Source organism: Kryptolebias marmoratus, linkage group LG19, assembly GCF_001649575.2.
Source record: "Kryptolebias marmoratus isolate JLee-2015 linkage group LG19, ASM164957v2, whole genome shotgun sequence".
Classification (NCBI taxonomy): domain Eukaryota; kingdom Metazoa; phylum Chordata; class Actinopteri; order Cyprinodontiformes; family Rivulidae; genus Kryptolebias; species Kryptolebias marmoratus.
The window spans coordinates 17,791,247-17,819,142 of NC_051448.1; the positions used below are offsets into that span (position 1 = coordinate 17,791,247).

The window sequence follows — 27,896 nt, forward strand, 5'->3', positions numbered from 1 at the left end:
AGACTCTCTAATGGTCTTTCTACAGCATAACTAGTGCTCATTTAAGTTCTCTTGGGGTACATACATGCGAGATTCGTATTAGAAAGAATGTTATGTGGCGTATAAAAGGCAATCCCTCGTCACTCTCCAAACAGCACATCTTGGTCTTTTGCCAGTGCTCTGTTATTTAGTCTTCAAAGCAAGGCAGTGTTGAAGTTAAAACAACTGTTATCAATATGCCGGGGACATCTGTTTCAACAGTTTGTCCCTTTTGTATGTGTACATGTTGTTTTTCCCTTCACTCATGTCCTTACAAAGAACACATAATTAATCCAGCACATATAATTGCATTTCAGTCCATCTGGGTGCTCTCATGATGGTGTGATTCTCCTACAGCCAGATGTGTTTGTTCCATCACAAGCTAATTAGCTTTTGCAAAAGCCCTTCTGAAATGCAAACCGCAGTGGAGAACAACAGAAAATAAAGGTTCAGATTTAGTAAATCCACATGACTTGCTTAATGCCTGTTCAACCACAGAGAGTTTTTGTCTCATGTGTCTGAGATGCTGTACAGCTGTCTTGATTTACCGCCTCTTGAAACCTGTTGTTACAAACTTGCTCATTTATACGTGCGCTTCCTGGACCCTGACTCCATTAAACTGTGAACTGTGACCAACACGTCACCCGCCTCCCAACACCTCATGCAACCCACAGCAGTGGGTCAAAGAGGTAGCACCGGTGGCAGTCGGAGAGAAACGAAGGAAAACAAGGGGGAGGAGATGTAGAGGTTGGAGCTGTGCTCAGCTCAGGGCAGTACTTTATCAGCCAAATACAGCTTCCCTCTGGTACCTTCAGTTTGTGTGTTTATGTGCAGGAAAACGGGGCCTATATCTCAGGGGCCATGGCTTGAGCTCAGGAGGCCTGTGGCTATCTACCCTGCCTGTGCACTCTCACAACACAGAGTTAGAGTTCACCCAGCAGGCTGAGAGTTGCCTTTGGTTCGGTAATACAGAGAGTATACCCCAGGCAGGCCTATAGAGACCAGTGCAGTGCCTAACACCCCCTGTGTCACCCCATCTATCTCTTCCCTGCCACAGAAAAATACTCATCTAAAACCAAAAATATTTACACACTGGTTGCCCCTTTTCTGTGCACTTTCAAGGTTAAAAAGTGTTGGTTTGTGACATTGGTGGAGATGACCAAAAAATGAAAATCGGAATGGAAATTCATTTAATAAATATTGATCTGTGCTGACAACCTCACAAACACATTCAGCCAAAGATAAGATATGTCAGTTGAGTCATCCTGTCTATGCAAAACATCAGTCAAGTCAAAGGTCAAATGTGTTATATTTTTCTTGTAGGTTTTTTAACTGAGGTTCTGTCCACCGACATGAATATTTGTTACAAAAGAAATGATTCCTACTGTATTTTCGTCTTTGGTTACATGCCAGCATTTTTGACAAGAAATACTTTTACAAATGTTTTCCAAAGATGGACTTGTCAGAGATTCTAAGAAACCTTGATGTAGCAGCTTACATGGTGGATGCCCACTTTTGGATGCTAGAAATCCCCAAAACAAAGACATTTTTATTGGTCTTTCTTCATCCTTTGCAATGATTTTGCTAGCTAATGAATTAAAAAGGTTTATTATTGAGAGTGAATAGTAAACCTTGACAAAGGGAAAAAAAATGCATTTGCTTTGGGAAAAAGTTGCTATGGTTTTTCTTTTCCTTTGCATTGTGATGTCAGTAATGTAGATGCTACTGCCACCTAATGGTGTGGCATAGATATTTTAAAAATACTTTTTTTGTTTGTGTGTTTTTCATGTGTACAGAGAAGTTTTGGTCAAACAGAGAAAACCTAATATGTTAGTTAGAGCCTGAAAAGTACATCTGATACAAAGATAAAATGAAGTCTCATTCTTTGGTTGCTTGAGGCAATTCTTCAGCATCATTGTCTCTCGGGACCACAGAGCCTGATGTGAATAAAAGCAACAGGAAGGAGAAACATTTATCTGATCGCTCGAATTGTGGGAGGGAGAAACAAACTGGGATGCCAAGTGGGTGTAAGGTAATAATGGCAGACTGTGGACCCAGAGAGTGAAAAAGGAGGGATGCATGGTCACGCCCTCTGCCACAACAATGCCATTTCCTTATGTGTTTGCATGCACATTAACATGTAGTTCTATTCTGCTTGTGCACCCTAATGGGATTTCGGTTTCCAGTCTCTTCCCCTCATCAATGATCAAGCATGGGCTTGCACAAATAAGAAGTGAGGCGATAGGCAGGATAGCAGGTTTTAGTCTCAGCAACCCTGCATGTGTTTGGGCTATGTATGGGCAGAACAGATGCCATTTTCCAGCTGAAGAGATGCTGGTTTTGACAAGATAACTTGTGCAGAGATGCTTACTAAAGAGTTAAGAGGATAAATAGAATTTGAGAAGAGTGTGTTCTTAGCTGAGTCCTTTTGTCATCTGGTACAAAACACCACAATATCCTAAAATTGTGTTTTCCTCTGTTAGCCATGCTAGATAAGCTATCTTTATGACCTCACTAAGATAAAAAAAAAAAAAAAACTGTATTGCCAGGCTCAGGCAATGAAGCGTTGGACCCAGAGTGGTCTCTTCAAGAAAGATGCATGTATTAACAGTGCCTTGTTATTATTTATGATACATGACGGTGTGCTCTCCGATCAAAAAGATGGTCAAGGATAATCTCATCATTGTCAGCCTTGCACTCTCCCCCACGCAGAGTGCCATTACTTTTCCTGTCAACTACACAAGAATATACAATAGAAAGACATGAGTCTGCGCTCTGACAGAGTTGTCAGTGATTGTGAGGAGTTTGGGTATGCTGTGTAGAGTGGAAGGCTGCAACCACTCAACTCAGGAGCTACCTTTATTGGTCTGTTTTTTTTTTTAATTTTGGGGATGGGAAGGCAGACTTGCTGTCACCGCGTGTCCTGTCTGGTGATGTAGTAGCGGAGTCGTTCACATCACATAACTCTGAGTGCTGTCAGTAATCTGAATTTTCTTTTTCAATGTACCTGCTTTGCTAAATGCTACTCAAACTTTTTCACTCCAAATTGGGCGGCATGGCTTATTTGAGAAGAATGAAGTAACACAACGCCACTAATTTATTTTCTATATAAGGTATATGTTATCCACTTAAATTATTGTGTGGGAGCTTAAGTACATCTCCTGCTGTTTAAGCACTCGTAATGATATAGACGTTTCTTACTTCCCCAGCTGTGGTTGACTGTAGCTGATGGACTGAGAAATGATAAAGAAAATATAGTGTTTGATATGCGACAGCACAGTGTGTTTGTTCACGGGCTCTGACATATGTCTGGTTATCAGCCCCCTCACATTTCCATTCCTCCTGCAGTGAGATTAAAAGCGTATGTGAGGAGAGTCGGAGATGCACAGAGACACACACCGCCAAAGCAAGTGAAGCAGAGAGCGAGAGTTCAAGGAGGCTGACCTCACTCGATACGCTATCGATTTGCTCATTTGGGTTCACAGCAAGAGTCTGACACTGGGACCTGACAGCTGAAGGCTCCATCTTGAGAAGACAGTGTGAATAAGATCATCTCCAATGACCCTATTTTTTCTGCCTACAGAAAAATGAAATAAAAAAAAATCTGAGTTAAATAAAGGAATAAATTGTTGATCACATGATTGTAAATATGCTGTATATTACTATACTGTAGCCTTAATTACACTTGTTCATCCTGTCAATAAATACAATTGTCCTTACTGTAATTTTCAACCCCTGAATATTTATGTATAAAGTGCATTTGAGCATGCGTTTTATTTATAATTGTCTTAAACCCATTTTCCCTGGCATAAAACTGTTCCTGCTTGCTGATGCTTTGTTCCCAGTGACGAGCTCCTCAGTAATCCCTTTCTCAGAGCTTTTATTCTTGTCTTATTTCCGTCTTTGCTGTTTGATTTCTTGTGTGTGAGCGAGATATTCAACATTTCTAGTTTTACCAAGGCTGACATGTATAATTCAGGCGTGATAACTTTTCTGATGAATTGACCTTGAGGCAAACCAAGGCTTTTGATTACAGTTCAGTAGCCTGATGCAGCAGCTGCTTGAAGGTATAGTGTGGGCTTTCAGCTCACATGCATTATTCTTTTGATAGTGGAGATGGGGTATGCACAATAGTGTGTGCATGTGCATATTTTCAACGTGTAAATGTGTCTGCCTAAAAAGAAAAACTTTGGATTTATTCAATTTGTCCAAAAAAGATGATGTTGCAGAGGCCAAAGCAACAAATCTATTGCTCCCCCTTGATCTAACAGAAAGAATGATGGATCAAGATTTAAGTACTTGTAAAGAGACAGCTGACTGCTGTTTACAGTAGGCTATTGTATTCCCCAAAGTCCTGCAGCCTGACTACCAAGACAAGTGTGGCTTTAAGTATTGATTCAACGAAAAAAATCTGATTATGTTGTTTAAACAACAAAAATGAAGTTAAAATGTTATTTAAAATAATGTCTGGTAACAATGCATAATACAGTCCAGTACTTACAGGGTACTTATCAGGCACCTAAGGGTTATTTATGAGGTGCTTTCAGACCAAAAGCCAGTATTTGTTCAAGACTAGATTGCAAATGGCATCTGAGAGGGAATCTTCAACATTTCTCACCACATGTATGGGAGTTTTTAGTTTCCCAAAGGCTTGCAGTCATGCCACTTGCATTTTGAACATGTTGCACAAATTTTCACTTAAATAGTTGCCGTGGGCGTCTCAAACCCTTATTTATTTAGTTTCAGTAATTCTAGGCTGTAAAAGTTAGTGTTTCACATCTGCACAGGAGCTCTTCTTGTGACAGAAAACTTCCAAGGCTACAGCCCCAAGTGTCCAACTCTAAAAGCCATGCCAAAAACAATAATTAGTAAAAAAATAAAATAAAAACTTGGTCTAAAACTGCTTATAACAAATAGACAAAAAGAGAGCAAGTAAGGCATAAATGCTATGATCCTCTGATTTAGTGATGGGTGTCAGACATTGTCGCATCTACCGGCAAAATAATATGAACAGCTTAAAATACAGTTTTGCAAGTCATGCACACAGACATAAGATGTGATTTTCAAAAATATGGCCACATGGCTCACTGGTCTCTTTGTCACAAACACTCATAATTCAGTAGGACTGCAATGGAAAATGTCCCTTTTTTCTCCCAACTTGTCTTTCAAACGTGAGTCACCAACTGGTGTCCAACAGCCACAGCTCATTGATATACTGGTTTAAGAAAGGTCTTACACTAAAGCAGAAGCCAACAAAAGACTCGGGTAATGTAGTTCATAATGACTATGAACAGTCACAGTATTGCCAGTGCAAAAGCAAAAGTCTAAAAACCTCCATGGTGTACTTTAAAGTTTTACTTTACTTACCAGGTACCTGCAGGGTACTTGCAGACAAAACTGTGTTATGTCATGTGGCTCACTCCTCATAAGTACAGGGTAGCAGCACACTGCATAATACAGCCCAGTCCCTGTAAATATGCTGTACTTATCTGAAAACTACCTAAAAGTATCTGGAAAATACACCATAAGTAACCTGTAGGTACCCAATAACTATTTTTGTAATTATCTGACTGTGTTATGTATTGCTACGGATTGTCTAGTAAATGACAGTAATTATGCTGGAAGAATCTTTTCGTATTATTGTTTATACCCTAAATGCTGTGAATCGTACTAGTTAGATTTCAATAACTTGCGATGTTAATGTAATACAAATTCAGGAGTTAAATTAAATGGAGATATTTGTAGCTTGATTGCTGCAGATCTTATCAGACAAAGAACTATGAAATTACTGTTCCAGAGGTTTAAAAATCAAGACAGAAAGAATGATATTGTAAAAATAAGAAGCAATTTTCTGTTTAGATCAGTCTTTGGTTTGAATTTAACTGTGGACGATGATGTACATTATGTGCAACATTTGACACTGTGCTTTTTTGCTTTATAATTCAGGTTTAAATTATGTGTTTTATTTCACTTGTAAATCTCATGGGCTCTTTGCTGCATGCTGCATTATAGACAGATGGTCGAAAAACTTTCTGAATTGCACTTAGTTGAATAATCGTTAGCTCTCACCGGAGTTGTTGGCACAGGTTATTTGGCCATTTGCATGTTTGTTTTTACTTATGCAGTATAACACAAATTAACATGCATAGTTTCATAAAGGTTGGTGGAGCACAGGCAACAATAGAACTGTTCTTTTTTTTCTGTTTCTGCATCAACATAGTGTTACCAACGAATGAAGGTGTGATGTTATTCACCTAAAGACTTCTTTAAAGCTATCAGTGGGTCACAATAGATTTCATAAAGCACATGTGATATAAATTAGGTTATATCCCACACATTTCTCATGAATTCTGGCTTTAAACTCATTGATTCAGAAGATGAAACTGAAAGAAACATGAGCTTGAATTTTTACAGTGGGTGGGAACATCATCTTGACATAGCAAAACAATGTCCTTTTCTTAAAAAAATAAAATAAAATAAAGCAGGCTGTGACGAATGCGCAAGATTAAGTGAGGGGGGAAAAAAAAGAAGTTGTTTAAAACTCGTATAAATACATTAAGCTGTTTTTTGGACAGATTTTTCTTTGACGTTAATATATTCTATGTTTCCTTTGTCAAAATAAATACCCATTACAGATGCCATTATGCTGATGACTTAGAGGAGTGCGTTTGCCATTTTTTAAAAAGCGTCATTTTTTTTACACCTCCACACGCTTGTCCCATGTCGAACAACTTGGACAAATCTTGGCTGGCAGCTGTCCTGGAAAGTTGGCTCTCAGTGTGAACTCTGCAGGCATCTTTTTGTGGGTCTCCTATGCTTTGGTGTATTTTTAACAGACTTCAAAAATTGATATAAATCAGAAACGCAGACAATCCCAAGCACAACCTTTTCAGATGTTCTTGGTATTTTTAATAGCACAGAACAGATTTGTATGTGAGGCTTTAACAGCACATCAAATGCTGTGTGGTAGTTTGTTACGCCTGCTGCACATGTGTAAACATCTGCATGTCATTGCTGTAGCTCCATTTATCCTCGCAACATTAAATCCATTTACCTCTTGCACGCCAGGAGTCTAAATCTGGGACCGGGTAATTAAATGCCATTCTCTTTCTTCATTAGAGAGATAATTGAGTACGAAACCGGCACTCGTCTCATTGCTCTTTTCTACAGATGTAAGCAGCACTGGGATGGGGTAAAATAGATGTTTCTTTGACTAAAATCTCCTGATTACTGGAGCCATTTAGTTTGTTCGAGCTATTCAATGTGTGTTGACCTGTCTTTCTAACTCCAGGTTTCTTAGTTATCATTTCACCCTTTGTCTGAGAATAGAACAGAAATACCTCATTAACCCACTCAGGGAAATTCAACTTTGTTACAGCTACTCTAAGTATTACAGAAAAAAGGGAAACAAGATTCACCATAAAAAGATAGATAAAATAATAAGAGAAATAGTAAAAATTCAACCGTAAAAAAACATCTGAAAAACAAGTTAAATTTGAGGAATGATGTATAAACTGCAAAAGCCATATTTCAAATTTGTGATATTGCACATCAGGGAGTTATTGATTTGTTTGTGTGGTATGCTGAGAGAGGCGTTAAAGATTCTGATGCTCACTGGTAGAAATGACTTCTTCGTTCTTTCTCGGCTGTAGCAGATTCTCGCTGAAGGAGCTCCTGCATCTGTCCAGGACATTATGAAGCAGGTGGGAGGTGTTGTTTAAGATAGTCTTTGACTTTGACAACATCCTCTTTTCCACCACCACAGTCACTGAGTCCATCTCCACCCCCACAATATCGCTGGCCATACGAATGAGTTTCTTGATTTTTATTGGAATCCGTAACCTTGAGCCCACTGCCCTAGCACACAATGGCAAACAAGATAACACTGGCCACCACAGACTCCTAGAACATCCTTGGCATCGTCCTGCAGTTGTTGAACGATCTCAGCCTCCTCAGAAAATAGCCAGCTCTGGCCCTTCTTGTAGACAGCTTCTGTTCCTAGATTAGTCCAGTTTACACTCCCAGATATTTGAACTTCTTTACAATGTCCAGAAGAACCCCCTGGATGGAGACGAGAGTTGCAGGTTCCTTATTCCTCCTCAGATCCACCAACAGCCCCTTTGTCTTTGATGGTAGATGCTGATGTAGATGGTTCTGCTCACACCATGTGAGCATCTCCTCTCCACCACAGATACATGTCAAGTCATCAGAAAGTTTCTGAAGATGGCAGGACTCAGTGCAGTATTTGAAGTCAGTAGTGTACAGGGTGAAGAGAAAGGGAGACGAGATTGTTCCCTGTGGAGCTCCGGTGTTTCACACCACTCTGTCTGACATGCAGTGCTACATAATGAAGTGTACATAATGTGCTCTGAAAGAATCTGTTTAGATCATTGTTTATACCTTTTCGACTTTTTGCTTTTTATGAGCGGGATCGGCAAGTTTGGCTAGCGTGGCTGATTTCTGTGTCAGGTGTGAAGAAGTTTCAAGTTTTATGGCACCTTTTGTGTGCATAACTAGCTTCAGCTGTCTGTGGGTGTTTGACAGTGACAAAAGACCATCTGTTGGATGCTCCCGACAAAACGGATCAGTTTCCTAATCTAAATTTGACAATATCAATTCATGGTTGCTCATAGTCGTTGCCTCTCCCTCCCTTCCTTTTTCAGGGCTAGCAGTAAATTTGTAATAGAAGGTGGAGAAATGCGAGGAAATTTGAGGAAACACTCACAGTTGGTGCGAAATCCAAATAAGCAGTCTTATTTTAGCACAAAAGTGCAATTTCTTTGGGGATTATAGGAGATTAGTAAACCAGTAAATATAGTCTAAACATGTGCTTGAATCCTGTTAACTATCTCAAGAGGCATGAAGATGGTGCTAGATGAGATTTTTGAGCATATTTTTTGAACAGTTGTCCAGACTACTTAAAAAAAGAAGAAAAAAAGCTTCTTTAATGATAACTTTTGAGGTAAGGTTAATGAAAACATTTTATTTTACTACATTTTAGCTTTTTCCTGATGTTTTTTTTTAGCCCAGGTTACTTATTATTTGGCAATATTTGCCCAATAATATCTATCCAAGTTAATCAGCCCTAAAGAAATCTTATCTTTTTTTGACCTGCAAAAGTTTTAAAGGTTATAATAAGACTTGATAAGTTGCCAGAGGAGATACAACAGTCTGTATTAATAATATGACCACCCATCTAAAATTGAGCATAACTTCATTTAGTCAGAGAATGAACATCTGGTGATCTCTAAGGTCTATTTGATATTAAAGGATTTGGTTTCCTTTTTCTAAAGTGCTGTCGGTTAGCCTGGACATATCTTTACTGTCTTTACGCAAAAACAGATGGCTCTTCTTTTTTTTTCCTTTCTTGCAAGGTGGAAGAGTAGCATGATGTGGCATCAGCTAAACAAGAGACAATGCATGTTCTGAAGTTATGTCTTTTTAAAAGCCAGAAGCTCTCAACAGCATGCCCAATGTTTGACGTCCAGGCAGATGTTTCAGCTCAGGCTTGATTCACCTCACCAAGGCCCATCGGGGATTGCACTTAGCTTCCCAAGTTATTTTAGCTCTGCTCAGTTCCTCCATTAGGGTGCGGCTAAAATATTGACGCTGCCTGCTTGTTTCACCACTTCTTCCCAAGACAAGAATTAGTTGCACCAGATCTCTGTGTTAGCCAATAACAGTTTCTGCAGTCTGTAGCTGTGCCAATAAACTGACACTGCTGGATAGGACACAGCCGGATCTTATAATTAGAGCATCAAACAAATGTGAAGGAGAAATATCCCATCTTTTGCTAAACAGTACCTCCTCTGAAAGAGGAACAAGTGATTTGAACCAGTTGTCTCAAGTATTTTGAGCTTCTCAGCTTCTGACTTCTGTTGCTCCTCTTCATGGTTAAAATTATTTTAAAAAAGGTTTTATCTGACGAGTATAAAATTCACTTTATATTTAACATCCTAAAACACATTTTTTGGTTAGTCATTCCAACTTGAGCTTTAGAGAATCAAAGCTTTTTTAACATCTCATTATTTTCCAAGTTGACATCACATTTATAAGTCATAGGTGAAATTACTAAGATTTTCAGCATTTCTGTGAAAAAGCCTGTTGAACTAATGGTGCGATTTGTTGTTTTTAGCGATGGAAGCAGTTCTGTGACAACATGTAAAACTCTAAATTAATCAAGCAAACTTATTATAACTCAAGTACTTAGCTGAAAATATTAGCTAGCTATCATTTTTGGTTCATGAAAGCCAAAAACAAAGTTATTTGCAACAATTAAACTACTGCATAATAGTTTTGTCCAGTTTGTTATAATTTAGTAAAATGCTAGCCCCAAAAGGACAAAAAAATAAATTTGTCAATTTAGTTAAAAAGTCAATAATGTGGGATTTTTTTTTTTATTGACACCATTTAAAGAAAAATCTTTCTTTCTTTTTTTATGTTGTAAGTGTTTTTATTTATTTATTTTGCACTCATCACAGATAAAGTGTTTTAAAATGTTTCCCTGGGTCAAAATGTGAAGAAATTAAGCCTGTTAAATATTAAAACTTGTGAAGTACTTCATGTACACTATTCATGATGCATTCCCTTTATGAAACTTATGTACAGTACATACTGGGTTGAAGAAAGTAAGGAAGTTGCATAATTTTACGGTGTAATCATGGCATATGCAACGATTCTGTGGTGTATCATTGTTTTCATTGGTGTGTGATTCTCAAGGGTTACGTTGTTTCAGCATATGTCTTCACCAGCATTTTTGTTGTGCAGTTCTTCATGAGCTTGTGGTACTGGCTGAATTGCAGACTTCTGTTAGCATCTAGTTGTTGTCTCACCCAGCATCTTCTTAGTCTAATTTGTCTTGTTTGTCTCAGTTGCTCTACTCTGGCTAATCTCAGTCTGGCGATTTTGTCTTCTGTTTGCCTCATCTTCAAGTAAAGTCCAAATCAAGCCCACAACAGAAACTTGTGTCTATATTTTTTTCTAGGTCCATGTTTGTGGGATGAAAAAGTAGAACAAGTTGGTCTTATCCATTCTAGGTAGACATCATGCTGTTGAACACAGTCTGCAACGAGTTAAAATTGCATAGGCTTTGTTTGTACGCCACATATGAGCACAGCAGGAACCTCATGACATTGTAAAAAACTTTGTATTTAGACATGAAGAAATACACCACAAAGATAGATGAGAATTTCAAAGAATGGCAGCGCCTAAAAGGCATAAAAGTATGCCACAAGTACGCCACAATAGTGTGGTAGTGCGGAGCATTTGCATTGTGTAGCAGGAGAATGTGTATTATTACTGTTGGTCACTGCAGTGTAACTTTTGTTACTGCCGTGTATATTTAAGGTATATGTGAGTTTTAAAGTTGCTACATTCATGCCACAAAATTTTTTTATGCGACCAATAAATCATCGTCAACCTGGAGTTGCTATCATATTCTAAAAAAACATATATATATAGAGGTGATAAGTTGTTTTCTCACAGTCGCGTATCTCAAAATACCATTGAACTGCAAGTTAGATGCACATAAAGGAAGACTGGTTTAAGTGTACATCCAACTGTAATTGATCCCTTGAATGTCATTTGACGTTTACTTCAGTGTCCACCCAATGATACCTTCAATCTCTACATCCTCACTTTGCGAAAAGAGACTTCTTTACAGCCGTAATTATTCTACTCCATATTCATGAGAGAGATCCTCCCTGGTGTGAAATGTCACTGCTCCCCACCATGCTTTATCCCATCCTCAGCCAGCTCTAATTGGAGCGTCACAGTCAGCCTGGGCGAAGGGGAAAATGGAGTCCAGCCTGGCTTGTCCTCAAAGAGGCCTGTGGTTGAAATTTATCACCCCACCACAGTATCAGCATAGTCTTAACCAGGACAGGGTGGCCAATATGCAGCTTCCCCCGAGGTGATTAAAATTGTCCTCTGTTTAATTTACACCCGCCTGGTGGAGCGTGATATCATTATCAAAATGCATTATAATTCAAGGTTATTATGGGCATTATCTGCTGGGTTTTAGAACAGGCAAGCATAAGTTGGTGGAAACCTATTAGGCTGTGTGATAGTACACTTTTTTTATATATATATATTTTTTATCTCTCTCTCTCTCTCTCTCTGACTCTCTCTCTCTCTCTTCTAGCCAAAAGAAAATGTGCAGTAGTCCTCTTTCTGTGCATTATATCACTGTTTTCAGTCCTTGGGGATATGACCCAAAACATTTTTATGTATCATGAGTTCCAGGACGCTGACAATTTTTGCAGTGACAGCAGTCTTGTTGAGGCACACCTGGCAGAAAACTCGTCATACCTGCTGTACACCAGCGTCTCTTCTACGAGTGTATTTTGACTCAGAAGCACCTGTGCCCGCACACTCTCATAGCAGCCCCAGCAGCTGAGCATCAACCCGTCACTTTCCATGAGTGAATCAAGCCTCGGAGTGCTGTAGGTGCGTGTCTGCATTTGCATCTGTGTTCTGTACAATACATTCAACGGAGGGAGGTAGGTGAATGCGCTGTAATTGGCTGCCAGTCGACCCCTCAGCCGGCACGTGGGCCGATTGGCAGGTGCGAGCGATTCAAGAGTCTTGTTGGTGCTCCGTGTTGTCTTTTGTCCAAAACAAGCCAAATTGAGGTTTTAATGATAGCAGAGGCGTATGAGCTTGCTTTTTGAATTGTTTCTCTGCGTGGCACTAGAGCACACAATGATGCCACTTTGGAACCAAACTGGTCCCGCATTGTTGCTCTCGCACAAGTGGAGACCAACCCGTGAAGTCTCGAACAAAACTGTTGCTTTTAGTAGAAGAGTTGAATTGAACCTCTTGGCTTTTTACTTAGGTTACGAGCGTTGCCGCTTTTGGTCTCTGGATGCTGTGCTTTTGTCAGGCCACGCAGTCTTTCGTCCACGTGTAAGAGACCAAGTGTCTACCTTTTTGAAAATCTGTGCTATCTGTCCAGACGAGCACATGCAACGTGAAGAAATTTTGCCTGTAATGGTTTCTCATTCCTTTACCATCCCATAAACAATCATCTCTTTCTCACCCACTCAGCCTCCACGTTTATCCCACACACAGCACAAAATCTCTGGGCTCGTTCTCCCTCAACAAGGTGTGATCCATATTTCATATATTGCCTGTAAATCGCTTGGCCAGAACTGTTTTGACAAAGCCCTGGATGTGGCAGGGGGCAGATTGGCTGTGTGCCTGACTCTTACTGTACCGAGAATACAAACAAGCCTCCCTCAGAAACGATAAAATACTATATATGGGTGTCACCGTTCAAGGTTGAAATGCTCTCTATTACTATTTCTTAGCAATTTACTGTGTTGCACCAGTTTATACTGGCAAACCAGTGTGCGTTCACTGGAACCAATTTGCCACAGTGCATTAAGACGGGGGGATTAAAATGTTGTGAGATGGGGGAAAAAAGGCGTTGTGAAATGGAGCAATCAAACTTCCATTCTGCTGGAAAGTAGTGCTAATTCCACGAGCTCTCTCCGCCCTCGTTTTCCCATCGAATCGTGCAGCCTCGGTGAGGTGAGCGTTTACAAAGCGCGACTTAGTCTCTGTGTACGTCCATGTGTACCGGGATGTTTTGTTAACCGTTATGTCAAGCCATCCGAGTCGCCTGAGCTCCCCGAGTGTTACACTTTGATCCTCCAGCGTCAAAGTTTATCACTTCTCCTTTGATGGAGAGGGACTCGGCCGTGTGTTTGTGCGAATGTGAGTGTCTGTGGCTCTTTTGAATTCGAGCCTTTGATCCCGGATCACCTCAAGGACAGTGGCTCAGTCGCCGCTTTATGGAGAATGGCACAGATAGTGTACATACCAAAAGCTTGTAATGTGTGAACAAGGTTAATACTCGAGGGAGCGGGAAAATCTGTCAGGTGAGAGGTTTTCTCTCATGTCAAACTTTCTTCAAAAATAAAACTTTCATTTCAGGAGCAGGAGATTCACGCATTTAAAGAAATAGTCCAAAATTCTGCTGAGTTCTGAGATGAGCTTTATCACTTCTATTCAATACGAAGTTGGTGCCAGTTAGTATATCTCTCTTTTTTTTGTGAAGTGTAAACAAACATTATATAAGGTGTAATCAGTGAAGTTTAAAACTGCCAGTGGGGAAATTTTGTAACCTCCAAAACTGATTCTCTTCGATCCCACTCTGCACTAAACAAAGCTAACTGGCTGCTGGCGTTAGCTACATATTGAACGGATACATATGAGAATTGCATCGATTTTCTCGCCTATTTCTCTCAGCAAGAAAGTGGGGGGAAAAAAGTGTGTTTCCCAAAGCATTGAATTAAAATAAGATAAAAATGTATTGATTGCCAGAAGAAGCACATAAAGAGCTGTTTTCTTCAAAATACTCCAAACCAGCCTAAATAAATAATAATAAAAAAAAAAATACGAAAGTAGTGTTCAATTCTTTGTGCTGGAGCTAATTCTTGGAGTGATTACTGCACATTCTGCTGGGTCTTTGATGTCATTATCTTTATTACTTGGAGAAAACAGATTGAGTTAAAATGAACATGGTTTTGTGCTTTTTCTTTTTAACCTTCAGCTTGTTTTTTTTTTTTTTCCAATCTCTGAGACGTCTTTTAGAAGTTTCCAATAGAGGCATCACATCTAAGGAAATGCCACATGAGGATTGTTTCTTATCACTGACTCAAGTGAAAGCATGACAGGGTGCAGGGTGCATCATGAGACCAGTTCTGCAATGAAATAACTACACAGCCAGTACTAAAAACTGCTGTAAACCTCAGTCCCTGTAATTATCGCCTACCTTTAAAAGACAAAGACAGGCAATAATGTATGTGTGTGTGTTTATCACCAACATATCTCATAAACCACCGAAGGAGTTTTAGAGTAATCTACAGCTGTATTCACCAACCTGATTCAAGATGGATGTCACAGCCAATTGACCTTTAAAAAAACGTTTTAAACTTAGTAAATTGAGCTAGAATTTGATGTGGTTGCAGCTGAAACTGATTCCCAACACGTATTTTGAGCACACGCAAATTTCATAAGATCTTTGTCTGAAACTTTACCATCAACCCAGTTTGTCTGTCAGCAAAATATTTAATGAACCACTGGATGGGGTTTGTTATAACATTCAGTAAGTAGTTATTCTGTTTATATGTACAGCTGTTTAACCTTTGGGATCAACCCAATTTGAGCTTAGAATGAGCTTAGAAAATACAAAAATGCTGAGCTTAAATTTGATCTGGTACAAGCTGAGAGGCATTTGCAACACATCCTATAAGCATGACATCTCACAATATGCAATACGGACGATATGCATTCTTTCAAGAAAAGATAGGCCTTTAATTTTTTTGCAAGTTGTTAAAGAAGATTGTAAAACAGAAAATACAGTTTGCTTCTTTTCGGAGTGTTTTATGGTACACAAAAGAGCAGGTTAAAATAGCGCAGCCCCGCAGAGAACAGTTAACCAGGCTTTCAGGGAGGGGTTGTATTTTCTAAGGCTACACTTAGAGCTCTTTTTGATAACTTCAGTGCTGAAAAGTGGAGATAGTCTTCCTCTTGAGGTAATTTATTCCTTTTTTTTTTTTTGCCAAGGCAGGCCAAATCAATTCACATCTGCTATTTTCTCAAAGTAATATCTACAGGCAAGGCTGTGTGTTTGTGCAAAGCGAGGACTGTGTTCCCAACGTGGTGCCTGCTTACTGCAGTAGATTGACTGTGGAAAACCTATTATCAAAGCTAATGTCAAAAAACTTTAGGTTACACCCTAGTCTAGCTTTCTTCCATAGCTGTGTGGAGCGCTCGGTAATTGTTTGCTGTCTGCTGCTGTTCCTGTAGGCTACAGATGTTCTGCACCGAGGGAAATAATTTGTGAGCTAGCTTCATCGGTCACTGTGGTGAAACTGTCTGTTCACTGCCTGTGGGGAGAACCTTTCCTGTTATCTTAAGCCCTTTTCAAACAGCCATCACAAATGAAGACTCACTGGTTATTCTGGCCTTGCTTATCTTTGTTAGTTCACACAGACCGGCAGGAGGAGTCATCCCATCATAGTGTGAGCTTTCAAATCGCATTCCAAAAGTGTGGCGAGGAATCCGAGGCGCGGCTACAGTGATGGTGTCCGGTGCAGTCTGTTCTTACTTGCCCTGAACTGAACAAGAATTGTTCAATTCAGGCTGCACAGTTGAATGATTTTCTTAACAAGGAAGCTTTAATTAAATGTACCGATGCATAAACATTGAAGCACCCTTATTACTATTAGTTCATTATTCTTCGGTTTCCATTGCCATCTCTCCTAGAGCTTTTGAAAAACTATGCAAAAGTACATCAAAACGTGCAGATTGATTGAGAACAGTGTGCTATGAGTTATGGTAGCACTAAATTGCATGGCATAGACAAAATTAGCAAAAAAAAAAAAAAAAACTTTCTACATACACAAAAATGGGATTTTGGGTCAATGAGTGAGAAACCCCAACGTTAAGAGCTTTATTACTCAAAGAGTTCACAGTAGAAACATCATTCAAAGTTTAAGCAGCTCATGAAAAGTTTGACTTTACATGTTTAAGATATGAAAATACCAGTTCAAATGGTTCTTACACAGTCGAAGTTTAAGGTTTATGATTTTTAAGGATTTTACCACATCATATTACCCTTAGTGTGGCACTGCCATGCTCTAACCTGTCAGTCGTCTGAAGTTTTCAAAATTTTGCAATGTCTTCCAACTGCATCAAACTTTATACTACGTACAGTCTATGCATCAAAATGTAGACATTTGTCTTTTTTTTTTCCTATTGTCTCTTACTGCCATAGGTCTTATGGATTTCTCTCAAATCCCCTCAGAGTGGCGCATATCTAAACTTGCATTTGCTTCCTTTGTATCTGAGTTTAACTTTTTACTCTTGAAAACTAGAATTGAAGGTATTAACAAGTAACAAGTATTGTTTCCTGTGATCAGATCAGATGTTTCTGCCACTTGCAGTCCAGAGTTTCCTTTTTTTCCAAAACAACTTCTAGTTTTTGAACAGTGACTGTTTGAGGCTTACTTTCTAATGTGTTTCTGCCTGCCTGTTTTATTAACAGTGCTTAGGTGTGTCGTTACCATAGTGACTCAAATGAGCCACTGGCAGCAGTTTTTAACTTTCTTTTGATCTACACATCAGCTCAGATTATTGCAAAAGTAAAAAAAAAGGACTCAAGTTATAATTGGGAGTTAAAGAAAAAAGATGACGTATCTTGGAATTTTGGGTAGGAGCTGCATTGTCATCTTTTACAATTTCTTTACAAATTGTCTTGCTTTTGTTCTGCTGAGTGCACTGGTAATGAAATAGACTAAATAGATCCAATTTCCACTGCTGTCTGGTAAACCGGAGGCACAGTGTGTTTACAAAATGTTGGAGCTTCTTTTGGTCTGTGGTTGGAGAAGTCGCACACCTCTGGCACTATTAATCTTCTTGAGTATATTATCATTGCTCCCGTTTCCATTTAAAGACTGCAGGTGCCGCATTAAACTCGGCGAGTTTCCTGTGTGAAGGTACTGTAAAAATGTAGAGTGTAACATCAGCGCATGATGAATGTTTCCGTGCAGCGCTCTTCTGCAGCACCTCAGCCCCGTGCAGGTCTTCATTTGTGGGAAGCCGTAGAAATGGGCAGTTTTGTCATAATTAAAACAAGAAATGGTAAAGTCTTTGAATGTGGAGGAACCCGCTGTGATGTGGGTCTTGGCTCGATCAGAACATGATTCGTATTACATATGACAACAGGAAATAATTTGAGCAGCTTAATCGTGTGTTTTCATCAGAAACCTCCTAAGACCTGCAGAATAGCAGTGATAGTTCTTTACAGTGCGAAAACAAAATGAGTGCAAATGTTCAATTATGCATGTGTCTCCTTGTTTGTATTGTTCTGCAGCTTGTTTTGTTGACATTTTCTTGGGTTACTGGGCTTGGTTCAGCTCACTTTAGCTCGGTTCAGCTCACCCTGAGTCGCTGCCGTCCGATCAATGTTTCAGGCTTCATTTATAAGTAAAACATGGCTTGCTACATTTTTTATCTTTAAAAACAAAAGGCCACGTTTCATTTGCTGCATGTCAGTTCTGATTTTATTATTCATACATTATTAAGCGTGGAAAGCTTCAATGCAGTGCAACACATGGATCGTTGCTCTTTTGCCATAGATGGGGTATAGGTGTACTATATACATATATAATGTATGTCTGTGTGTGTTGGATGTTTGCATCTGACCTCACATGACCATGGCATCTAACAATAACATCAGTTTATTTCGTTGGGAGCAAAGTCTCACCAATGCTTTACCTTTTTAAAAAAAAAAAAAAAAAAAAATTATCTTCTTGGGGTTTTTTAACCCACTGTGTGTAGGTGCCTCTCTGTGTGCACTGTACAGTGACTTTTAAGAGCTTTATGTGCTTAGAGCAGCTATCTGCTCTGTCCGAAACAATACAATAAGAGCTATGAGAGTGGGCCGGAACAGTAAAGGTGTGACTGAGGAAAAAAAAAGCTGCAAGGATGTGGAACTTGCTGCAAAGCCTCGACTTTCATTAGAGCCTAAACTGCTCTAATCAAAGTGTGTAGTGAGGTTATGATGGCCGCAGATTCTGAAGAGTTCACAGTTCTGGTTTTATAGGATATCGACTGATAGGCTTTGTGGAATTATTACAAACAAGAGCCTCAGTGCTTGTATAAATCAGATCATGTCGGTGTACTGTGTGTACTTTTTTCTTCTTACTTTATATGGTCCCACTTTAACAATGAGTCGATACAGTAATATAATGTACCACATCTGTGCTGATGATATCAAACTGTCCAAACATTCACACAACCAGTCAGAGTTTAAGATTTACAGTAACTATTTCTACTTCACCTCAGAAAAACCCTGAATGTTACCTTTAAGTGTTTGATTCAAGAGATTAGGAAACAAACAGGTGCTCTAGGTTCCTCTGTCCAGAGGAGCTGAGGAATTTAGCTGTTTTGTTTGACCAATCAATGTTTTTAGCCATCAGTCTATACAAAACACTGAAAATAATTTTTGGAGGAACCAACAGAAAAGCTTACATGACTCCTGATTTATTGTCTTCACTGGTCACAAATTTCCTTTGAAATTTAGTTTAAACCATTTGAATTAGCGCAGGCTGCTCTGTATTTTGGACTTGTATAAGTCATACTCTTCAGTTCTGACCTTGTAGGTTGTGTAGTCGGAGACTTTTGGTTGTATACACACTTAAATTGAAATCCAGAATTGAGTAAAGGCACGGGTTGACATTGTTGACTGTTTTAAGTAGTCACATGTTGATAATGGAATGTCTTTGTTTATTTTATATATATATATATATATATATATATATATATATATATATATATATATATATATATATGTATGTGTGTGTGTGTGTGTGTGTGATATTTTACATTGATTGTCTTGATTTTTTTAAAAAGCACCTGAAAACTTGTTTTTTGTTTTTAATTAAAGCTTTTTTTGAAAGAAAGCTTCTGTGAGATTCTTATGATTTTTAGTCTTTTGTTTATTTCTTTTATTGTTTTTGAAGGACTTTAATTATAAAACACCAGATTTAAAAAGGAAAAAAAAAATCTAAGTTTTCTTGCTTGTAAAACCTTAGTAACTAACAGTGCAGTTCTAAATGTCTAACACTGTATGTGTGGCCTTCCAAACTTTTCACTTGAAAAGTTGTTTTTGCTTTGAAACCTTCAGAATAAAAACATCAACCAATTGAAAATCTTTGCTTGAGACAATTTTGGTCTTTTGATTTCTGCTGTTTAATAAGACAGAGTAGTAAAATGGGTTTGTCTGTTTGGTTTAAGGTTGGTAATGAGCATCTAAAACTCTACAGGTTGCTTCCTGGCCCATTTTCTTCACTCAGTTTTCTCCCAAGCAGTGTGTCTTGTGCATTTCTTTCAGTAAATACTTTTTTTTATGCAGTAGCCTAATGTCTCTGACTGGGACGTACAAAAGATTAACAGCACTATAAGATATGAAGTGCTGAGTAGCAGATAAAACAGCAGCACTTTCGACTGCATACGTGAATATGCAGTTTGGTGAGGAAGCTCACTTGAAAGTCGCCTTCAAAAGCTGTTTACTCCGCTGCTGTCGACATCATCTTTTTTTTTTTCACTTGGGAGTTTGTTAGGTGTCTTGAGTGCCAGGCTGTGATGCCGAATACCAGGCGATGCTCTTTGTCCTCTGCCAATCCTTCTTTTAAGCCTGACACTTCACAGAAACACAGGTTTGGAGCTGTTTGTATGGGGGGAGGGTCGGGGGGGTATGAATGTGGAAACATCACACTCGTGCAGTTCTTTTAGACTTACCCGTGAAAACCAGAGGAAGAAACGTGAAAAACACTAAATTATTGACAGGAGGCACCATGGATTTTCCTTCCATTTAACAAATGTTGAGCTTTTATGTGATTTTCTTTTTTTTGGCATTGTCGTAGCTGAGTGTGGTACCCAACACATACTTTGAGCACTACACATTGCACATCATCTTTGCCATAAACCTTGTATTCAGGTCAACCTTGTCTGTCTGTTGGCAAAATATCTAATGAATCCCTAAATGAATTTGAATGAAACTCTCAGAAAAATAATTATTGGATGCACATCTACTACTCATTAAATTTTAGTCAGTTTACTTCCAGATGGCCACCACAAGTAACCGATCTGAGCCAACACAAAAATGATTTTAACCATATATTTTAGAGACATTGAGCTAAAGGTTTTGATGCTAGAAGCTAACACTGATCCCCAACACATTACATATTCTGAGCACAAATATTCTGCGTGATACTGAGTGATGTCACACACGTTATTTTCGAGGTTTCACCAACTAACTTAATTTTTCGATATAAAATTATCTAATTTACACCTTGGCATTATTAGGCAGTAGGCAATATACATTCTTTCAAAGAATGCTCGGCTTTAATTTTTTTAAAATGCCTTTAAATTTCCAGTGATCACTTTAAAAATAAATAAATTATTGTTTTGGATTTTGGTTTTTAGTTATGAATCAGTGGTTGATGTTGATAGACTTTCAATCCTCTCCTTTTCTCCTTCCACTCTTCTGTAGCATTAAGATGTTTTGCGCTTCATTTGCCTGCATGTGGAGAAGACTTCATCTGTCACAGACCGAAACCGTGGAGAAATCATAATGTAAAACACTAATTAGCCCCGATCCTGACGAGAGTTCATTACTGAGTCAGCATGAGACTCTGCGCTCCCAAGATTCTTTTTTTTGTTTGGAGCAAGGAAGTGCAGGATTTTATATTCGGGCATTCGAGCGTGGCCGTGCAACAGAAAATCAAGTTTTTGGCTGCTGTATAATGTGTCTGTGTGTGCATGTGGCGTAAAGGTGGCTTGTTTGCATACGCCCGAGTGCATGTATGCAAATGAAGAAATAAAAACCCCGGTTGGCGAGCGGCCGTTGTGGCTGCTGTGCAGACGAGAGAGAATTTTTTCATCTACAGTGGAAATATCTGACTCTCTGTTAAAAAGCAGAGCTCCACGATCAAGTTGTTTCAAGATCACTGGGAATCAGCTGCTTTCTGGTGTGTTAAAAAGAATAACTACTGTTTAGATTGGCAATTTTAGCTGCAGCAAACGGAGGACTAAATGGCCAAATTACAATGCTTTTATTCATTTGCTACAACATTATTACATGTGTTTAAACTTAAAGGGTGTTATTAAGGAGAATATTTTCACTTAAATGTACATAAACTGGCAATATCTTTCAAACATATTGTATGCTGTGAAATTGTAGTGGCACTCAATGAGTGCTTTCACACCAGCATTGTCCAGGGGATGCTCTTCGATTGGGCAGGGAATGCCAAAGACTTTCACATCTTGGATCTTTGGATGGTTTGGTTTACTTTCACATTGCACTTTTGAAAGCAAACCAAACAACCTGGACAGTGTCCCGCAGTTAAAACAGCTGCTCGTTTGGGGCGGTGTTGCCTGAACGAGTGCTGACCATTAAGGAAAAAAGCACGAGGAAGAAGAAAACCTGGCTCATCTATTGGCCTGAACAAAAATGGAAATTCTTTCTCTTCAGCTGTCTTGTTCACTTCAAAAGCAAACTATTGAGCAACACCAAATTAATGATCTCTTGGGGGGTTTGATTTTACTTTAGAGTTCAAACTTTGTTTTTTTCCCAAGAAGCTGCCCAGTATGAGCAGCCGAGGCAGCGAGCTATCCACTACTTCTTGTTGCTTTGCTGCCTTGCATTTCACACTATACATGCAAACCACACCTGGGTTCAATTGTTAGCGAACCGAGACCAGAGTTCACTTGTTGTGTCTGCACCAGAGTTTGTATGAGTTGCAAAAATGAAGTAGACTTTCTGAGGAAACAATTCTATGAAAATGAACTAAACGAAATTTTCAAAGTCTGTGCTGTTGAGAATCTGAGGCCCCATGTACATTACTTTTTATTTTTTTACGTTTACACAGTTTTCTCCAGCCACACGTTCTAATAAAGACACTGAAATGTTGCACAACTAGGTGGTGAGAGTTTTCATATTAATATATTGATAAACAAAGAAAGCTCTTCATGCCCAATTGTAATTGTAGTAGAAAATAACCATTCTTAAAATATCCAAAGTAATGTAGTTAAATCAGTCAAGTAATGTTAGTGAAATCTGTTCTGGCAGGAAATTTGCACCTAAAGCAATAGTTCAGGAGTTTCTGAAATGAGATTTTGTGGAAAGGTTTTTATTTTTTCCTGTTTACTATAGATAGCTCTTTGAACATCCTCTTTTAATTCTGACTGGATTGATGAGCTAATGGCTAGTCTGTACAAAAAGGGGTGCTGCTGTCTTAAAACAACTCCAGCCTCATAAATTCCGTGATGGTTTGGGTGAACCCTTTATTATAAACCTTTACACTGCAGTCGGTTTCACATTCACAAATGTATACAAAATATTATACAGTTATTTGTAATAAATGGCAAAATTAATTAGCTGTAGAACTTCCTGTGCAGCTGTGGACACTTGCAGCATCATAACTGTTCTGCTGGAGTACATGTAAAGCTCTATGACAGTGATTCCCAACCCTGGTCCTCGAGGAACACTATCCTGCATGTTTTAGTTGTTTCTCTGCTTTGACACACCTGATTTGAATGAGGGAGTGATTAACAGGCTTCTGCAGACAGAAAGGACCTGCTGAAAAGCAGAGAAACAATGAAAACGTGCAGGATAGTGTTCCTCGAGGATCAGGGTTGGGAACCGCTGCTCTATGAAATAGTATTTACATGAACTGCTATGAAATATTTTTTTGTTAAATATGGCAGCAATCTACTTTGACTTCGGCCCCTCTGGGATTTGTTGTTGGCTCTTTAATCCAGTCTGATTTAAACTCTATTACTCCAAATTGAAGTTGTTCACTGATCTAGATATATTTCATAGGATATTAATTGTTTGTAGTTTTTTTTCTGCAAAACCTCACTTCAAAAAATCATAACTATCACTTTAAGTGTTAATTTAGCAAGGATAAGAATATATATGTTCACAAATTAACACATCACTTTTAATTAAGGTGTGAGCAATATATTTAACAAGAAGATTGGTGGTGGGAAAAGCAAAGCTGTTATCATGAAAAATGACTGATTTTAAACAGATTATTTGAGTCGATGGTCAGAGGTGACAAAGTATTTTTGTTTTTTTTTCATGGGTTGAAGCATTTTATTAGTCTCTCTCATCAAAGAGGAATGTATCAGCATGGGAACAATGGTCTGTGGCTCTGAGAGTTCTGACGAGCAAAAAGAGCTGCAGAACAAACCTAAAACATCATATTCACAGTGAAAAAAAAAAAAGCTATTTCTTTCCCAAACTGTGCTCAGATTAACTTCAGAATAGCTGCATGCATATTCAATTTTCACTGTGATTAAATTTAGCCCAGGCTGTGCTCTCGTGTTGATATTTAACAAAGACTCAAACACTCTGCATAGGAGGGGTGTTTCCTTCATCTTCTAAAACCAACACCAAGATGACTGCAAACCAGGATTTTATTAAAACAGTCATTCTGGAGAGTCGAGCACAAATCCAAGTTGGTGTTTTCAGGTCAGGCTGACCCAAGCAGATGCCTCTCTGTAGTATTAAACCCATCTATGGATACAAGTCGGACACATTTCTTCATTAAGACATCTTAGAGTCTCACCCGCTTTTTCCTGGACTCTAAGCAGACTTTTGGATTTCCACAGAAAATTACACATGCTCATGTCTTCACTTCAGTTGTTTCTGAATACCTGACAGATTATTCTTAACACATACTTACTTTGGCTTAAAAAGGTTTACTTTACGCATCAATTTGTGTCATAATAACCCGGTTACAGCACACTCTTCTGACATGTTTACTCTACCACACAAACGGAACAGTACAACAACAACAACAACAACAAAAAGCTGTGATTGTTGAAGATGCACCAAAATAACTGCTGAAACTGTTCTTCAAAGGTAATTAAATCTGCTGTTCATTTGCAGCAGCACATCGCATTAAATGAGTTGAGGGAAATTTCTCTTCCCATTTTTAGTCTGAAATTATTCAGCAGAACCTCTTTTTTATTATTTCTTTTTAGAGTCTTCATGCAAGTTTACACTGAAGGAGGTAATAAACGAGATGCACAGTTTTATGGTAAATCAGGTGTTGTAAATAGGGATTTATTTTCTGAAATGTGTACACATTTTTAATCATTACTGTAGAACATAAAATACACAAGTGAAGTACACAAATGGGAAAAAAAACAGTCTCTAAAGTGAGTGAGAAAGGCATGGTTACTGAGGTTATTTACTTATTTCTAATGGCAAATTGCCCTCAAGGAGGACTTCAAATGGCAAACCCAATGTGTGCAAGAAAATAGGAAATATTTTATAGCTTTTAGATACACTTTTAGTTTTAAAAAAATCATTAACATACTTTCACAGAAGGTTCATAACTGAAAGAAAGCTGTGAAAGGTATTCAATGACAAACAAAGTTTTCGGGATATTTTTTTTGGTCAAGCTTAATGAAGCAGAAATTAAACTGTTGTGACGGTCACATTATTTATTTTAATCCTAACTCACCTCCCCTTCCTACCCTCTACATCACAAAACAATTTAGGACTCCTCCACCCCTTTGCATGAATATGCAGAACATGTTTCAGCCTAAAGACTGAACCTCCAGTGTTTGAGAAAAGTGTACAACCAATCAGCCAGCACCAAATAACAGTAGTAAGGGAAGCATTGTTGAAGCATATAACTAGAACTTACATCCGTGTTATTTTTGCACAGTCACTTATGTTAAATACTCTTTTTAGCTGACTTTTCTACACAGCTCATTGAATGTCTTTCTTCCTCTGGCATTCATTTTTCCAAGAGCTACAGTATTTGTGTGCTGTGCTCTCCTTAACAAGCACAGAGAATTGGGCCAGCAGGTGTCTCTGATAAGGACTCCTTGAAAATAAATGAAATCATAAAAAAGACAAACACAATAAAGCCATCTGACGCCGGAGTTTTAAGGTGCCCCCTCAAAGCCAGCAGCGAGTCTCCCCCCACATACAGCGTATCAGTATGCTTGTGCCTTCGTTTTTGTCATTTTGCGGGGGGGGGGGGATTTCAAAGTTTTGATCCGAAAGGTCAGCGGCGAACGTCGAGCGGCTCCAGTCAAATCAAATTAAAGTTTGAAAGCAAACATGATTAAACTGCAATTTGACTTTTCAGTGCGTATTTCTCCAAAGACCTATACATCCCCCCCCCCCACCCCCCTTTTTTATAGAACAGAAGAAAAGACTGACAGAGCAGGGACTGAAAGCCTTTCTTCTTTGTCGTTTCTGTTGAGCGGAGAGAGATTTCACCCCTTTTGAAATTCACAAAATCTGTTACTGTGTGCATTATGCATGGATTTCTTCTTTTTTTTCCTTCCTAGTTCAGTGGTGTGACTTCAATAGGCTTTCAGGACCATCAAAACATAGAGGGAGAAGAGGTCACATAGTGTTGCGGGGAAAGTAACTCCCCAAGCTTATTTCCAAAATGGGATTCTAGGAAAACCATAGGCACATAGCAGCACATACAGTCACACATCCCCTTCAATTTTTCCCCCTATTCTCATACTTCTTTTCATACTTCTTTTTCTCTTTCTCTCGGTTGTTTTCTCTCTCTCTCTCTCTCTCTCTCTCTCTCTCTCTCTCTCTCTCTCTCTTTCTCGCCTTTCTCACTTCTTCTCTCCCTGTGACTAAAGGCAGCCCACTCCTCTGCAGTGGCTGCCTGGCTCCCTGATTTGCTCGCTGCTCGGGGAGGATTTGCATAGACTGGCCCACTTGCTGCTCCCCCCACCCCACCCCACACCTCCCCTCCATCCCTTCCTCGGTCCCATCATCTTCGCTTAGTTTCACCTGAGCCAGCTCCCATCCTCCTCCTCCTCTTTCGCTCGCGTCCTCCCGCTCTCCTCTCCTCACTTTTGTCCCCCCCCTACACCATACCACCCCCTTATCGTCAGCTCCTCATTTTCTCATCCTCCTTTTTTTTTTCTCCTCCTCTTTCTTTATTTGTCTCCAATTTTGTCTCTTTCTTTTGTGGAGTAATACAAAGAGCTATCAGTCTCGTTCTCCCCGGGTTAACGAGCCAGACTGCTTCACTTCTCCAGGGGGGCAAAAGAAAGGAAAAAGGAGGAAAAGCTGGGAGAAATGAGGGGAGGGAGGGGGGAAAAAGTCAGACAGTTATTGGATATGTGCTCAAAGGAAAGGGAAATAAAGATCTTCACCTCACGTTGAGATTCTGCTGAGGATGTTTGGGAGTGTGAGGCGATAGAGAAACAGAGAGCTGACAGTTTGTCCGTGGCGGAGCGTGCAGAGTTCCGCATCTTCCCATCGTTCCCTCCCTCCGTCTCTCCCTCCTCCTCGGGCTCGAAGCTGAGGCTGTGCATTATCTGTGGCTTGACAGAGCGGAGCTGTGCAGAGCAGAGAGCTGCAGCCTGTTCCCCTCTTCCTTGTCAGTCTCCCTACGCCCGCAGGTGAGGAAGGGCGCGCAGGGACACGTTCCAGGTGTCGCCCGCAGACGGGTGCGTGCGAGCAGCTCGCGAGGTCGAGCACGCACGCTCATGCACGCGAGCAGGTTACGCGGTCATCAAAGGAACAGCCACAGGGCGATCCTGCCGAGAAAAGAAAGTAAAGACATATTGGATTGTGGTTCAAAGAGCCAACGAGCAAACGGAGACCAGCGGGATATCTGCTGCCTTCCAACGAATGGAGTCCACCAGACAAGCCTGAGCTGCGGGTTGTTTGGAGGGGTCCCACATTAACGAGGATCTGTGCTGTTTGGTTTTTGATTTTTATTTTCTCTGCTATGGAGTTTGCTGCCTTCCACTGGCTCCAGGAAAGTCACTTTTTCTGAGACCCTCGCACATCTGCTTTACTCTCTTTTAAATATCCTGTGAGAGGGGGGGGAGGGCGTGAGCCATGCTCCCCAAAGGAAAGCCCCAGGAGGGCCAGCTGCTCTGGATGTTGCCTTTGGCAGTGGGATGGATGCTGCTGGGTTCTGTTTGCGGTTCCAAATCCTCATCTTCAGACCTCCATCTCCTGTCCCCTACCTCTGGTGCCCCCCTGCCCCCTGGCCTGCCCCAGCCTGATCACCCACAAGGCCCTCAAGGGCCAAGGCACCATCAGCCCCCTGTGCCAATATATCGCTCCCCGACGGGACTTCGAGCTGGCCACGGTGAGTCTCTTCACCACTTTTTGTATGTCACTTTTTTTCCGCACCTTCCTGTCTGTCTCTCCCTTCTCTGTCCATTTATCATCATGACTGATGGGAGTGAAACGGAGCCACGTGTAGCCACCTCTCTATCATCTATTTCTCTTTATAACTAGCTCACTTCCTTCCTTCCACTGTCTCTCTGTCCGTCTTTCTTTCCGTGCT

General features: G+C 39.7%; 1 protein-coding gene across 12 annotated transcripts in view; it reads left to right on the plus strand.

Moving 5' to 3' along the window:
* Nucleotides 1-27,896, plus strand: part of LOC108231818 (neurexin-3b) — a 373,487-nt gene that overhangs the window by 213,715 nt on the left and 131,876 nt on the right. Inside the window, exon 1 of one of the 12 annotated variants that reach the window (XM_037981509.1) lies at nt 26,753-27,695. The exons of 10 other annotated variants lie outside the window; for them this stretch is intronic. In XM_037981509.1, coding sequence (XP_037837437.1) covers nt 27,440-27,695 — 256 coding nt within the window. In that variant the 5' untranslated portion in view covers nt 26,753-27,439. Of the gene's footprint in view, nt 1-26,752; nt 27,696-27,896 lie in introns of those variants that run through there. One more of the 12 variants, XM_037981508.1, reaches the window with a different exon arrangement.